The sequence below is a fragment of the Halichoeres trimaculatus genome, unplaced genomic scaffold (genome assembly GCF_033239565.1).
Source record: "Halichoeres trimaculatus isolate MK-OKI-2021-1 unplaced genomic scaffold, fHalTri1.1 fHalTri1_scaffold_1, whole genome shotgun sequence".
NCBI classification, from domain to species: domain Eukaryota; kingdom Metazoa; phylum Chordata; class Actinopteri; order Labriformes; family Labridae; genus Halichoeres; species Halichoeres trimaculatus.
The window spans coordinates 16584511-16601941 of record NW_027437179.1 but is presented as its reverse complement, the minus strand read 5'-3'; the positions used below and the strand labels follow the sequence as shown (position 1 = coordinate 16601941).

Below are 17431 nucleotides of genomic sequence, written 5' to 3'. Positions count from 1 at the left end.
TCCTTATTGGCTCCTTATTGACTAGTATTGGAGTCAAAAGGGGGTAAATTGACTAAGTAGGTTGAGGCAAAAAAGCATGCAGGGAAAATATGCTTAATTTAAATTCTGATTGGCCACATGGGTCTGTGGATGCTGCTCTCATAATTGTCTTTGCTTGAGGTTTTTTTCTCCACATTTTAACATTAGCCGTAACATGCAATGTGATAAAAAGGAAAAAAGCCTCCTGGTGATGTGAATGATGTTTGTGACTGTGCGCTCCCCCACTGCCTCTAACATGCAAGAATGGTTCCTTCCACATCAACACAATCAGCCAACCCACTGTTGCTGGCAGAGTCCACACACAGATGGCTCTAAATCAAGAGAGTGTGCGACTGCAGTACTCACCACGCTCACTGGACAGGGTGGTATCTGTCACCAGGAGAGAAACAGAGAGGGAAAAAGAGGAGAAAGAAGATTATTAGAACATAATAGGTTTCAGTACATGCCGCAAAGCAGGACAAGAGTCACAGTTAAACAGAGAGAACAAAACAGATCAATTTCTGAGGATTAATGGAAAGTCACAGGCAATAGCGGGACAGCGACATATACAGAACAAAGAGCTGCTATTGGAGAAAATTTGCTGTCTATTATCCAGGCGGCACTATTTAACCAGAATACTGTTTATTTTCCCTCTTATATTTCTTGTCATTGCCTCCAGCAGTGAAATTCATCATTATCGTCAAACTCTAGTTGTGATGTCTATATAGCTCTTGTGCCCACTCAGTGAAACACAGGAGGATTGTGGCATAGCCTGTGCACGTTGCCCACACTTAAGTACATCTTTACCTGGTTGGTATTTATTCAGACCACTGCAGCCTGGTGACAGATAGAGGACAGGCAGCCAAAGAGGATTTGACGTCTCTCTCCTGGTTGCCTGCCCTCCTCGTGTCCTCCAGCAGTGTTTCTGATCGAGATATGATCAGAAAAAATCTCCATGGCTCCTTTTTGCATTCATTGCTTACATTTTTAAAGCCTTGAAGATGACTGAGACTAAACTCAAATACACTTGGTTCCTGAACACTGCATTTCAGGCAATCTATTTTATTATGAACCACAGTATCCCAGTAATGAGAGTAAAAAAAATTAATGAGAGAGCTAAGTAAAAGCTCTCTGGCGACCTACAGCCTCCCATCTCACCGGGGTGGTTCTGTTTGAAAAGCAAAATGATGATTTTGTGTACTAGTCACTGAAACCTTGCCTATTTCACAAAAGTTTGGAAAGAAAAGCTGAAAGTCATGAAACTATGTTGTATTTGTTTTCTTTTGCCATTGGCATTTAATTTAACACTTCAGACTACAGCAAATCAACAGCTCTTTGATTGCTCACTACAACATGTTGCACAGTGTTCATGGTCCCATAGGATGGCACCATATAAGTCTTCCACACCAATTGTCTTAAGTTTGATATTTGTTGCTTTGAGTGAAATGTGAGGGTATCTATTGAACGAGCTGCCTTAGAATTATTCCCCCTGTATACATCATAGGCACATATTGTATCTAGAAGGGAGACTTTTTCAAGATGACTTATAAAATCCTTTTAGCTCTTTAACCCTTTAACCTTCACCTAACACCACATTAAAAAAAAGTTTGTTTAATTACATGAGAAACACTGCTGTGCATGAAGCTGTACTTTGAGTAGCTAACACAGTTCAAAAAGTCTTTGCCTGTCCCTGCCTAACTCTGAAAAACCACAAAGAGGATGACGACATGGATCTGAAGTAATTTATTTGAATATGTGATTTCCACTCTGAATTTACCAAAGCTAACAGGGAACTTTCCAGCCTTTATTGAAGACATGCTTAGATCCTTTATTGCCTGTGAACTACAGGGTACTCTAAAAACGTCCTTTCTTGTCCCAAATCTTAGAAAATAATTAAGGCTTATCAAATAACTGCTGTGTTTGAGTGACATAATTGTAATGAGAAGTTTCAGTCTGGTTTCTGGGAAAACTGGCAATTTTCCTGTTGAAGTTCTCCTTGACCTTCACGTCTTTGACACAACACATCATCAGAGCCTCTAGTATGTGGTAGGATTACCAGGTACATTAGCTTGATTACCCTGGCTCATTTTGCCAGAAATTTTTTAGTCTCTGTTGTAAACTTTCTCAGGATCCTCTCAGAGGGCCTTTGGTGTACCACAGGGATTAGTCCTGGTGTTTCTGCTGTCTCCTTTTTAATTCCTTCCCCTTGGACAAATCATTAGCAGCTTTGATATTTCAAATTATCTGTACGAAGGTTACTTGAAACTGCTTCTCTCGTCTTACTCCTGGGAGGTTCCTAGGTTATCTATTTTTTTGTACTGCATTAATTCTATAAAGACCTGGACTACAAACCCCTTTTCCACAGCCTAATAATGACAAGACAGAGGTTTTAGTCACTGCGAAGGAAAAGATTGGACTAACTATCTCATAAAACACTGGGTCCCTCTACTGTGCTGTCATCTACAGCGTTAGAGATGCATCTGACCAAATCTCAACTTTTGACTGGCACCATAAATAGCTCACCAGTACATGTTACTTTCACTTCTGTTTTGTTTCAACTACTGAAATACAGATATTAATATTATCTGCTACTATCTTGACTTAAATGCAGGAATTTAAAAAGTAATGTTATTGATTTACTGGTACTGGCCAGAAAATGCACAAGCCAACGAATGAACAAATTGAGTAATGGCACTTTTCCACTTAAATCTACTGTCACGAACCCAACGAAATGACCACATTTATTTTAAACCTACTTTATTTGGTGCATAGGCAACTGAATGTGCAATCAATGTGCATCTCATGAACTGAAACAAAGTATAGTTTCCTCATATTCTGGAGGTACTGAGAGGTGTGGAGAGTTGCAGAGCACAGTGTTTAGAACAGCAGCCAACATTGGATTTACTGCACCCAGCATGAATTTGGCATTACTGATGCTGTTAACAGCTCAGACAATGCAGTTAGTTTTACTGCTGAGGCCAGCTTTTATGAACATTTGGAGAAGTTTTCAATATGAACGCAGGCAAAAATTAACGTAAGCACATATTTGACACAAATGTATGGTGTTGATGACTTGTTACTTAATGAGAATGGATAATAATTTACAATTTGAGTGTGTGTTCTGTGTTTCATTATCCCAATGTAATGTTATTTTAGGGAATACTGAATCAATCTCATTTGATCCACGGTAATCCTGTTTCCTTGAGTTTTAAAGCTTCAGCCAAAAACTCAGCATAAACAAACAGTAAAAGCCTCAAACTTTTGCACTCACTATATTGACCTGAATATAAGACAAGTTTTTTTTTTCATTTAAAATAATCTGAAAAGTGGGGGGATTGTCTTATAATCGGGATCTGACCATTGACACTTTCTGACAGTTGTCTGCAACAGCAGAGAGTGCTAGCTTTTTGTAAAACCAGAAACCAAACGGTGGCTACAGTCATCTGTCAATCACAGCAGAGACACAGTGACAGGAGATGAGAAATGAAGAGGTGCTGTGATTGTTCGGAGCAAACAGGACCAAAAGTTGGGCAAGTTAACAAACGATGCACAGTTATGATACTGATTATAAGATGATGATAGTCAGTGCAGCAGAGATGTTAAACTGTCAGGCAGCCAAAACATGTGGAGTTACAGAGTGTAAAGTCCACAATAGCACGCCCTTAAAGACCGAATAATGCAAATTGTGAAAGAAAAGTTTATAGTTATCAAGAGACACAGACAAGGGTGTGTACGAGTTTCTTACTGAGAAACGTAAGGAAGGTATGCTAATTGTTAGAGCTGTCATCAGAAGTACATCAAAAACACAGATCTTACTAATTGGATTTATAAAATGTAAGCAGTCTGCATTATGTCAACGATTGCCTCAGAATTTCAATAAAAAATAATTATTTGAGTCCCGTTTCCACCAAGCAGTCCTGTTTGTGTTTTCGCAGACATCTGTGCCCCCTCGTGGCAGGCGGCGTGTAAGCCAGATGCATCAGTAAAATAATAGCGTGATGCCATTGCAGAGCGACACAGTGTACCCCACTAGTAAATCCAATGAAGAAGAAAAACACAGCACAGAACTAAAGGGCATACATACAGCAATCTTCTTTGTGATTGGCACAATCAAGGTTTGTTTCAAAGAAGACCGTGTACAGCAAGGAGAAATACAGCTGCTGTCGCACGGTAAGTGACGATTCTTTTGACCAATCAACAGTCTGCAGTGTTGTACCTCCACCTTCCACCAGGATCAGGTCAGTTTAGTCTGGCACCCCAATGGAAGGGTCCAAAAAAAGTGGGACGGCTCGTCATGGTTATTTGGAGGTCAGTCCCAGGATCAGTCAGTGGAAATGCCATAAAATGTGTACCGTGCCAAGACAAACTGATCTGAACCACTTGGTGGAAACGGGGCTAAAGTAAATTTTAGTTATCAGTCTTTTTCCAAAGATTGGTCTCAAAAAGAGGGGGTTGTCCTATAGCGGGGTCGTCCTACATATGGGTCAAATCCAGAGTTTGATGTAAGTTGTTCAGGTTTTTTTCTATTTAATAAAAATAATTACACTTTTATTAAAAGTTTTGCTGCTTAACAGCACATGGTAAAAGGTTTTTGTTGGAAGCACAGCTGTCTATGATGTTACACAGTAATGACTGAGGGGTGCCGACTAAGGAAAAGCAGACTACTGAAGAAGAGGAGCTCAAAATAAGAACCACAAAGAAGCTCATTTTTTTATGGGGAACTTAATTCATTTTTAAAATGATTAAATATCTGAATAAACTCAATCACTTGTAATTAATGGGAACTGAGCCTTTAACTTCTTCAGTGTTGGTATGTGCATACACAACACTGCCAAACAACATGTCCATCCATCTGGGATGTACTCTGTGTTTGCTGCATATAAGCCATGCTTCTATGCTAACAAGCGAAGCTGACATGGCAAACATTTAACCCGTTAAACATCACAATATTTGCATTTTCAGTGTGACCACAAAAGCATCTTGGGATTAAAATTCTACTCCAGCACTGTAGCTACACTGAGTGAAGCATCTCAGAACTGCCAGCATGGCTGAAGACTCTTACATAACAGAGCGGATCCGCCATATGGGGAAGAGACATGTTTAGTGGATTTGTTGAAGAGGATGATGTGCTGATTGATGACACACTTCCACAAATGGCAGCCCTGATTGCAATGGGAACTTATAGCATATGTAACATATGGGAAAGTACCCCGTATCCTACACGTAATCACCGCTTTAAATCTGCAATGAATACTAATGACAGTGAAACTCGTTGTCAGCATGCCAAAAGTCTTCCTGGTGTTTATTAAAGGCCTGCAAAAGCTTTGTTTGAAGGTATTCTGGTAAAAAAAAACAAAAAAAAACCTTTTTTACTTGTATATGAGAGATTTTAGGTGTTTTTTTAATTTGCATTGCATCACTGAATGATGTAAAGCTTGCAAAATGGCTACAAAGCTCACTACTGTCTAAACAACTGAGCTGTACAAGCACATAAGCTTGGTCTCATTTATAAGATACCAATGGCAAGTTCAGGCTGTTTCTGCTCCTGCATCAAATCAAAATAATGCCCATTTTGATATTTAATGATACATCTTTCAACAAAACATTCAATACTTTTTATCATATTCATTTCATGTCTTGAAAACACATGAATGCCAGTGTGAAGTGTTTTTATCCCATTCATGTCATTACATAGTTCCTCTTCATCTTAAATCCCTGAAACTTTTTGACTTGTTTACAAACAGCAAACATATCACAATCTAAATGAGAGTTTTGCTTGAAGACAGTCTGCATTCCTCCTCTCCATGTTTAAAGGCACCCCACTCTATCTCAACAGAACTTCGCTCCGCACATGTTCAATTATTCATCTCCCTCTGTCAAGAATTCAGCCTTGCTAGCACTTGCCAGTATCCCCCACAAATTGGCAGGCAGGCTCATATTTGGCATATGGTGCAGAGCAGTGCTGCTTTTCCTTCTCTCCTCACTTGGCCTGCTATCATTCCCAAGGATATTCACCAACAAAAACATACACACACACACACACATACACACATACACAGAGAGAGAGAGAGAGAGAGAGAGAGAGAGCGAGAGAGAGAGACTGAGTGTATATTGCATATGCACACACACCAAATGATGTAACATGTCTGTCAGTTTGTATGTCAGACACCCCCCCCCCCGCCACACACACACACACACACGCACGCACACACACACACACACACACACACACACACACACACACACACACACACACACACACACACACATTCACTGTCTGGGCATTTGTCCATGTCGTTTTCGCAACAGGTTTCAATGTTTTCAACAATGGCTCATAGCACATAGCGTAACTGACAAATCAGTCACAGCCGGGCTTCCACATTACTCAGATACTTAAAAACACATGATTTGGTATTAAGAAAACACGTGCTGCGAGTGTAAGATCCAGTCAACTCCCGTGAGCATAATATTTCACCTCATACAGTATTTCAGTCTTTGGGATCACGTGAAGAGAAATAACCAGCTTTAATGCAGTATTTGCTGTAATTTGTGTGTGTTCAGACGTGTTCAAACAGAAGAGAAACAGTTGCAGATAAAATCAAAAGTAATCAAGTCACCTCGCAGCTGACAATGGGTCCTTTATTCTATTCATCACTGAAAAAATGAGCATGTGCTCTAAATGTAAGACATGAATCTATGCCACACATATCTTCCCAAATATATCTAAGGCTATAAAATGAAGAGAAGATACAGTACTTAAGAACAGAGAGACAGTGCATGGCACATGCACTAAAATACAGAACATACAGTAGAACAGAGGCTTCATTGCAGCATTTGGTTTTAAATTTAAATTTAAATTCATTATCAGGCGCAAGAGGTAAGGAAAACAATAGCTGCTTATTATGAAGCCTGATTGCTGGTGAAGTAGTACCAATTGAGAACATTGTGTCTACAAGAACAAAGGCAGATTTATTCACATCTCCCCTCCCATCTCACAAATTTAGTGTGTTTTACACCCAAGTATGCACAGTAATGATAATTTTGTAATCTGAAATATATTTTACGCATATACAGAGGTGGCCAAAACTGTGAGAACACCTGAGGTGTCTGAAATACCTTTTGTTTTTTGCTTCCAAATCATGATCATAATACATGCAAATGGTTGCTTTTTTTTTACAAAAAGGTCCCTCTGTTTCAACCTGCTCTTAATTGTAATATTTGGTTTGTCCACCTTTTGCAGAAATTACAGCAGCACATGTCTCTGGCGTAGAGTCAATATAGGGTTTCCTGAGAATCATGACTAATGTTTTCCAATCCAATACTCAGTGCTTCTGCTACTGGAGCCAAAGGCTTTTCTTTGAATACACAAAGGATTTTGCTGGATGGGACTGTGGTGCAGACTTGAGGGGACCAGTCCATCATTTTTAGTGTTCCTTTTTATGTGTTTTTTTTTAACGGCTAATTGTTTAAACATGAATGCAAACATGCATATAATGGTCTTCTTTAGGTTGTGGTTTTAGACAAAGGTGTCTCTGTCGTATTTCACTCAGAGTGCTTGCTTCAAAAGATGCAAAAGAAAAACAACACACACAAAAAACACAATTATTCAAACATATGATTAAACAGCACCACTGAAGCAGGCCTGCCACTGTGATGATCATGTGCCACATGTGTTGCTGCGCTCCCCAGTGAATTAATTAAGAGATTAGCGTTCATCATTCTTGTGAATGCTTCAGATTTATTTTTAACTAAACTGGTTCCTTAAAAACTGTTATTGAGAAGAGAATCAGGCAAAGCAAATGGCTGTGCCAACTTGCCAATTACAGTCACCCATAAGGTCACAGCTTCTAATTTCTGCATCAATGCTGAAAAGAAAATATTTTAAGCTCCAACAGAGCTCCTAATTACGTCAGTGTTGTCTGTATAACCTTTTTTTCTTCATTTGTCAAGGGAAGGTTACAGACTCCAAGTCTTCATTGTTAATGTATCTTATATTCCCACAATAGAATTGCTTTAGCTCATGAACGCATAGATCTAAGTCAAATAGAAGAAAAAAACTTGGACTCTTTTATCAAATATCAAGATTTAAAGGATGCCGTGAATCAAAGGTGTTGAAAAAATATGTGGAAAGGCAGATAAAAGTGTTACAAACATCCAAGCCTGCTAAATCAAACACATTCTCGTTGCCACCTGCCATGTGCATGTGTTGGGATTGATGTTAGCACGTCTGCTTACATGCAGATGTGTCCTTATGCCAAGTGTTCTTGTTGCCCTTGTGCTAAATAATAACTGGAGAGCATTTTCAGCTAATAAATAATACATTTAAGAGTCTAATCAAATTGAACAAATGAGTATGTCTAGAAAACTATTAATCAGAGTGCAAACGTGTATTTACAAATATAACACTGGCACAAACAATCAATTATTCATAAAGTGAATGCTGGGTAAGTGGGCTTCTTCCCGGGTGAGATGCTGCCATAATTGGAGTGGGACTACAGGAGTGCTGGATGCTGTGTTTGTGTGTCTGTGCTTGTGTGCCTGTGTGCCTATGAGTAGTGCACCCTCATCACACTCATAGGCACACAGGCACACAAGCACAGACACACACATGCACACTCAGGCACACACAGGCACACACACACATGCAAACCTCTCTCCCCATGCGCCAAACTTCCCCCAAACACGACAAGCACAGGCAGAGTCGGCTCATTACTGCCTAATGAGTTGTCTGATTAGTGCTGAATATAAAAGCCTTATTGTCAAGCGCTGTATGTTTATTTTGATTAATTATTGTACTAAAGTGACTGAATGGAAGCACAATGACATGGAGCATTAACGTTCAGTGGTAATAGGGCCCTTGTGGAGGGAAAAGTCGTACATTCAACCCTCAATGTGACACATACACCATGGCCACCACCCAAAGAGCTTTTCAACAAGACTAACACATACATTTATTTAGGATGAGCTCTCAGCACTAAACATGCAATTTAACCATATGTTCAGATGAGGCTGCCTAATCCAAGGTCTTGCAAACACTAATGTGCGATAAGCAGACAGGTGGCTCACACTGAAGAGGATCAGTCCTTGTTTAAACCCAGCAGGGAACCTTCTATTTGTTGTGTTCCTCTCTTAATTAGAAAAGAAAAAAAAGAGGTGGTAAAACATTTCTCTTGGTTAAAGATGGACATTTACCACAGTCACTAGAATGAATTTGCTGTGTGTCATGTTCAAGAAGTAGCTTGTTTTAACGAGTCTATACAGCGCTTTCATTTGTCTCTTCAGGCCCTCTCAAGGAGGAACAGAATTTCAGCATCTTTTGGTTCATTATTTTGAGCCTATAAGCCGCTGTTTTTCTTAACTCTTACTAACCGCACCATGTTTTTTTTTAACAACGGCTCCTGCTTAGCACCAGGCAGCAAATAAGCTTGAAACTTAATAACACATTGAAGAGCGGTGCTCTACACTTTGTAGCTGACGTTGCAAAACAAGCTAATAAACTTCATGAATACTTTATAGACATGACGCTGAGAAAAATTGACTTTACAACCACAGTATTTTAATAGCCTATCATTAGTTGAATGTTTAAGATGTGATTATTTTACATTCCATAACAGTCTTAAGTCCATTTTAAAGCAGATCTGAAGCAAATCTTGGCACATATCTAAGCACATCAATGCCCCTTTGTGTGATAGCACTTGTGCTTTTTTGAACAGCACTAGAGTGGTTGCTTTCTCTCTTTTATTAAGTCTGGTTTGTATGAAACTACTCTGCCCTGCATGGTCTGAAAGGGATGTTTGGTCTTGGCAAGCCATCCTGAGAATGTCCCTCCAACACTTAGTTTTTCACAATATGCATCAGCCATCAACTACAACTCATCAGTCATTTAAAAAAAAAAAAAAAAGAAAAAAGAACGAAAAAAAAAATCACTTCATGGTAGTTATTTGCCTTGCTATCTAAATAACAACGACAAATAATGCTGAGTTTATATCCACACTGTTACTCCAGAAATGTCATTCTGCTAATTAAATGTGTGAACTCACAAACTTAGTTTTAAGTGTTGAACCTGGTTTATACTTCTCTGCTGACTCCATGCCATAAATATGTCACAGTGGCACACACTACCATGAGCTCTAAATAATTGTGCATTGGAGTGTGTGCATCACTCTGCAACACTTCCCTTGAATGCTAGTTTGAAATGAGATGTCAATGCTTTTCTTATCAACAGTTTCCAATTCCACTTTTGGAGGGCGTATGATCAAGGTTTAGTTAAAACAAGAGAAAACAGTCTGACAATGCCATTAATTCACAAACTCAAAGAGCTTTTCAGTTGTTATCACACATTTTCACACACACACACACACAACCCGAAAGTCTATAAAAGTTGGCACGATGTGCTGTTAAAAAGTCTTAAAGTTTGAAGTCTTAAAAATAGATTTTGATGGTTTGTAAATCATTAAAAGCCCAGATATAACAGAAAACAGCGCAAAACACCAAATGTCAAATGTTGAAACTTGACTGCTTTATTATGTATGAAAAACATATGCTCATTATAAATTTGATGCTGGCAACGTGTTTCAAAACAGCTGTGCTGGGGAATGTTTAACATTGTGTTGCATCACCTCTTCCTATAACAACACCCACTTGGGATGGTGTCCCAATCTTGCCTAATGTGGTATCATTCCTGCACAAAATTTATGGTCATATGGTTGTGCCATGATGCTTGTGCTCAATTTTTTTCCAATAAGTGACAAGTCAGCACTGCTAGTGGGTCAAATTAGCCCCCAGACTCACTTAATTGGGAACCTGCAGCTGTTTGACTGTTTGTCTGTATGGCAGCACAAACTTGAATGTATCATTTAGCATCAACAACACCTCCCCATCCTATCAGGACTTATGTTGGTCAGGAGTGCTGGCTTTTGATCCATTAGCTGATTGAAGCCAGGTGTTTTCTTTCCTCCAAAGTGGTGGATTTGCAGGTTTAGTTTTAAGCCCACGCACTGATTTCCACTACAGAGTTTTGTGTGTTTTAAATGCAGTGCTGCCTGATGGCTCCAGGATTATTACCCTCCAGTATTTGTTACTGAACTTGTCTTTTTATGCAGATTTGATCAGGTTCTACTTTTAGTTTTATGTTCTGGTGAAATCCTTAAATACTAAGAAACATTATTGTTGCTGAACATCTTCCTCATGCCTTCTGTACCAGAGTGATGAAACTATTTCAATCTTAACTCCTCTGAGGCTATGAACAGTCTTTGGTTTGACATGTTGTCTTTGCGTTTTACACATTGTCCCAACTCTTAGAACTGGGGTTGTACTTGAAACTTTATGAAGTTATTTTCTGTGGCTCTTTTTTACAAACAAACAATATCTGAGTGTTTTCTGCTTTTAAATCTTAAATTCAAAATGTTCTACTTTGACTTGTGTGATCCAAGTTTAGCTACAGTGAAACTTACTTTGTCAGGTCTGTCAGTAAACTTACAAGTATTTTATTCACTTTGTAATTATTCACTTTGATCATTCAGACAAGCATGTTTCTAGTTCAAAAGAAATGCATCATCTCACTTAAGTAGAGTTGACACACTTTGAAGTGCAATTTGCTGTTAACATGAGAGCTGTAACTACTGTGTGACTATGTGCATGAGAAATGTATATGTGTAGTCAGAGTGGGGAGCTTTCAGTGTGTCTCGTCTCAACATTCAGATTTTTTTTCTTTTTAAGCTAAATGCAGAACAAAAAAAGAAATGAGTTTCAAAATGTGTTAAATGGTAGAAAATTTGATTCACTGCCTGTGAACAAGGCTCTTTTTCTTCCCCATAGTTCACCTGATTCTCTGCAGCCTTTGTGTCCGTGAGCTGAATGCCACCGGTATCGTCAGAGGGGGGACTGTATTGCTTGGCCTGTTGCTCTTTACACACTTTAAATCAGAGGTAATGGGGCACTTCAGGAGACTGCTGTTACACACACCAAACTGCCAATACACTGTAATCACTGAAGGCTCCCGTTTCTCTCAGATAAGCGTACCTGACATGAACTGCACTCCAAACTACACAGGGAATGTAACTTAAATAGCAGGACTTAGTGATGTAATGCATTTTAAGATAACCACCTTAGCTACGAAAAGAAATCAGGTCTAGGTGAGGTTTCATCTTTTAACAGGAAAAAAAAGGGACAGAACAGGTTACAACGTGACATGTCTTCTCAAAAATCTTGTGTCTTATAAGATCTTTGCCAGATCTTATAAGACAGATCTTTCCAAATAAAAAGCTTTGAACCGATCAAAGTGTTCAGTTTGTTTTTTAACAGAGATGCCAACTTCTTCAACTTTTCACAGACAGTCTATCAGAGACTCATCTACTCCTTTCTCCTGCTGGATACGAGTCACAAAGGAAACTGGGATGACTCAAGCCAGGGTATCCTGCCAGTAATCTTGTCAACAAACACATAAAGTCTTTCCAAATAAGCAGTGATACTACAGCCTCTCAGACGCTGAAGTTTAAACAATGTGAGGATTACTCAACACGGTCAGTGTTGTGCTTGTTATTATAAGCAGTCTTTGTTTTCACTTCCACTTTCAGCTATTGTCAGTTACATCAGCTCCAGTGTTCACAAAACCAAAAGGCAGTAACTCAATACAATCAACAGAGGGAATACTAACAAGACAAGAAAGCAGCACTGTCTAGATTTGTCTGGACGGACTGAAAACGATAAGATATAATGAGGTCAGGGTGTGTTTTGAATATTATGTTTTAGTGGATGTGGGAAAGTTAGGAGTGGATGGTGTCACAGTAGCAAAAGCCCTGTTTCCACCAAGCAGTTCAGTTTAGTCCATCTCGGTACAGCATGCATTATGTGGCGTTTCCACTGACTAATCCCGGGACAGATCCCCAAATAACCAAGACGAGCTGACCCACGTTTTGGGATGCCCAATCTGGCTCCAGAAGATGGAGCTACAACACTGCAATCTGTTGACTGGTCATAAAAATTGTCACTTACGGCACGACAGCAGCTGTACTGTATTACACAGCCTTGTTACGTGGGAATTACAAAGAAGACAAATTGCCAGATGTCTCCCATTGCTGCTCTTTGTTTATTGTATCACATATTTCATCTTTGTTGGATTTATTTAGTGCGGCACACTGTGTTGCGCTGCTATAGAATCACGCTATTGTGTAACTCTGGCTTACATGCTGCCTACCAGGAGGAGGGACAGTTGGCTGTGAACGCAACGCAAACAGAATCAAGCTTAACCAATCCAACCCGTACCAAACTGTACTGATCTACAATGCAAAAAACTGAATGAAGTGTTTTTATCTGCTATCAGGTAAAAATTGTGTAACTATACCCGATGTGAGCCACAGTCAACTGATTGGTCCAGAAAAAAAAATTCTTGTTTCAAGTTATGTAAGACAAAAATGAGATCTGAATTGCTTGTAACAAGTAAAAAAAAATCTGCCAATGGTTCAAGAAAAAATTGCTCAAAAATTTGCATGAAATTAAAATGATGTCCTAATGCAATTAACTTTTCACTTGTTCCATTAGCAGATGTTTTTAACTTGTTACAAGCAATTCAGACCTCATTTTCTCAAAAAAAAAAAAAAAAAAAAAAAAAAAAACTCTGAACAGGACAACTTTTTGGACTGATTAGATGAATGTGGCTTATTTTAAGTCTAAAAATACATTTTCCATTGAAACTAAGACATATCACTCCATAAGATTTCATTTTTTGCAGTGTAAACCCGACTGCCTGGTGGAAATGAGAAGCCATACCCTAATACTAAAGACTTACTCTCAGGAAACTGGCCTTGCAATAGAAAGATGAGGAAACCTGCCAGAAATGGTGCGCAACAAATAAACACATCCTGAGAAATCAGTTCCTATGTTGTGTTTGCTTGCTTGAATGTATGCTGTTAAACCTAAATGTAAATCGAATCCGGCTACTTCGGAGGCATTGTACTTTCTCTCAGCTTACATTAAACACTTTCCCTTGAGGCTAGACACATTTAATGGGGTGACTCAACCTTACTGTTAATGCACTGTAGGTAGCAGCCGATTAATTTTTGTAGCCCGGTAGGTGGTTTCATTTCAGCATGTAAACATCTTATGTGAGGGGACATTCGATATTTGTGGGTGTGTAGCAGAATATATTTATATGCTTTGTCCACTCAAAGGCAGCATTTTCAACCTCTGTTCCCTGATTAAATCCAAATGATTATGCATGTACAGCACTCATAAACACTGGAGCACCATGAATCACGATGTGTAATGCAGTGACTTGCACTGAACACTGCCTCCCAACATGCAGAGACAGACACAGAGGGGAAGAGGAGGGTTGGGGGGTCCCCTCAGTGATGAACTGGTGCTGACACAGCCAGATGTTTAGTTAAAATGCAGAGCCCTGTTGAAGGATGGGGAGGAGATGACATGCGCTGCAGGGTCTTTAAGCAGCCAAGTGCTCTTCTGTAGCGGCCTCATATCTCTGTTAGCAGAGTTCATGCTTCGTCTCATAGGATTTGCATATGGATGATGGGCATTTGTGCCTGTCTGTGCGTGTGTGTGTGTGTCTCTGCATCATAACCCTGAAACTCAATGTACATGTAAAAACAACAGGTAGCAGGTCTGACTAGAGGTCTGCAGTTTCCTCTCTATATGTGTCAGAGCTGACACACAGACACACTACGCACTGCCACAGATGACTCCCTCCTACAATCTGTTCAACGCTGCTGTTTTTCACGGAGAGCGATACCCACATGACACAGCTTCAGCAAATAAGTTGAAGTAAGAGACGATGTTTGAGAAGCAATCAGCTGAATCCTTTGGATGCGATCACATCCCCAACCAACAGCATCAACAGCCTGTCATCATCATCATCATCATCATCAGCAACATCATCTTCATCGCCATCAGCATCATCTCTGTCATCATCTCCCTGCTGGCTCATATGGGCTCGCTGCAGTGAGCCGTGATGGAGTCGGTGACAGGATGACAAGCGATGGACTGTAATGCATTTAATGTGTTGTTTTAAGATTACTTGAGCTGCAGAGACAAGCAGGTGGCGGATGATGGGCTGAGACACACACATTCTCACTTTCCTCCTCCCTCCATCTCCTTTTCCTCTGGCTCTGCTCTCTGCCCCTCCCATCCTCCACTATCCAAACTAATCTCATTTCCCAGTAGCTTGAATTGAATAAATGTCTGTCATTAAGAGCGGTGAAGGATGGCGGAGGGCCTGGGGAGATCAAGAGTCTGTCAGGACGGGGGAGGACTAAGGGTGCTTAGTGGGACCCTGTGGATCCACAGAGGTTGGGCGAGAGATGATGAGGGTGGATGAAAGAAGTGGACACTGATGAAGGGAGTGCTTTTTTTAAAAACTTCCCTCTCCTTCAGTTTTGTCACTAAAAGCAAAAATAGAAGCTAAACTGTCATGCTGTACTAAGAACAGAGACGGAAGCACTGCAGCAGCTCAGCAGTCTCTTACCGCTTTGCTCTGTGTCAGCTTATCGCCCTCTGCACCACCCCCTCCCCACCTTTCTGCAACCCCATTTAACCATTAAATGAACAAAGAGCACCTCTGCCTGTTCACAAAGCAACCATCCACATTGTTTCCTCTTATCCTCCCTCGCTTCTATTGACAACCAGCAGCCAACAGGCACTGTGAAGTATTCCACATCCACCCGGGACTCATCCTTGCAGTCCAATCCCTCCAGTGTATGACTATTAGGAGGCAGCAATAGGCTGCCATCAATCCCTTTGGTGTCTATTTGATGATCCCCACATGGGAATGCTTCACTGCTAGTCTTAGCTAACCTGCCGCACTATTTTAACAATCTCCCCTGGGTCTGTTAGAGGTCTATTATGTCTGCTGCAGGAGCAGTGCGGCACATTATTAGATGCATGTCGACATGTAGACACTGCTTCATCAGCAACCCTGAAGCGGATTTCAAAGCAGGTTGTTTGGCTCTGATTCCCACAGAAAGAAGGGGAAAAAAAGGCCACAGAAGCCTCCGACCGACCTCATGTGCTGGTGCGCTTCCTGGAGACGTGAAAAGAAGGTGACAGACAGGGAGTCTCACTACAACTGGTTGTCAAACTGGTTCATTCAGACATCCCCCTGAAGAGACCAGTGAGAGCATTTTGACAGCTGGAGGCCCATACAAACCTGCAAAATGAAGTCAGACTTTGAAATGCAGCATCACACCAAACACCCTCTTTCACTGTGACCTCTCACAGCTTCTGAAATGTCAATGGCCCGTAAATGTCACCATTCCATAAATACAGCATTAACGTCATTGATGTTCTATTTATGAAAGTAAATACTTTGTAATCGGATGATGAAAAACACATTCATCTCCTCAAACTGAAAACATATTGACTACAATACACATTAATTTGTTTAGGAAGCCAAAGCCATGAAAAAAACAAAAAAAAGCCACATCTGTGTAAATCATGAAAATAATTCAGTGTCTGAACACTAATTATTAGATATCAGTAAAAGGTCCTGAAGTAGCACTCAGGAGCTTTTGCTTTCCAACACTTTTAAAAGACCAGTCCAAAAATACCAGAACTGTGAGTGCATGTCTATAAGAGTTATGCAAGTGAGTGTCCAACACGAGAAAAACACAACAGCACAAACAACATAACATCATATCTCATCACTAAATCATCATCACGTGATCATTCCCCAAATGCTTCACATGTTTCTCAATGGTTAGGATGGATCCCATAGCTCTGGACGGCTTCCAACTCTGAAAATTAAGAGGTATTTGGATGGGGTTGCTGCACCTACTGCTGTCAAAACGCAACATCCCTAACCCTCAAGCTCCATTTCCTTTAGCAAAGACAGCTAGCCAAAATAGCAAACACAACGCAATATGAACTTCAATTCATCATTCTATTCAGAAAGGAGGTTGATGAACAACATTTGCAGAAGTTTGAATGAGAAGATTTGCACCATAATTAGGGATAGGTATCGAATTAGGTACTTTGATAGGTACCGACCAAAGTCTGTCTGTAGTACCGAGTACCGATTCACGTAAAATCAAACGGTACCCTGTTTAGGTACCTAAACACATCCTTGTGACTGTGACGGAGTGGAAGAGTAGGTGATTTTCCGTGCTGGACATAAACACAGCATCTTAACTTTATATATCAAGAAATAAATGTGTTAGATTAAAAAACTTTAAGATTTTATCATTACACAAATTAGTATTTACCACCACATAAATGCACACAAAAGTACCAAGAATTGGTACAGTTGAGTACCGATACCAATTGACAGTAACTTGACATTGGTATAGTTTCTTTTAAATGTGAAAGGTACCATCCCTAATCCTGATTGTAATTCCCAGATGTAGTTTTATAGAATAACGATCACATTTTGGAATTTCTCGACCATAAAACCACTTTAGTGCTTTAC

At 40.0% G+C, this 17431-nt stretch overlaps 1 protein-coding gene across 2 annotated transcripts in view; it reads right to left on the bottom strand.

Moving 5' to 3' along the window:
• cdh4 (cadherin 4, type 1, R-cadherin (retinal)) overlaps positions 1 to 17431 on the bottom strand; it is a 247630-nt gene that overhangs the window by 146053 nt on the left and 84146 nt on the right. For both annotated transcript variants that reach the window (XM_074670730.1, XM_074670739.1), the window contains exon 3: positions 385 to 408. In XM_074670730.1, the coding sequence (XP_074526831.1) occupies positions 385 to 408 (24 nt within the window). The remainder of the gene's footprint in view (positions 1 to 384; positions 409 to 17431) is intronic.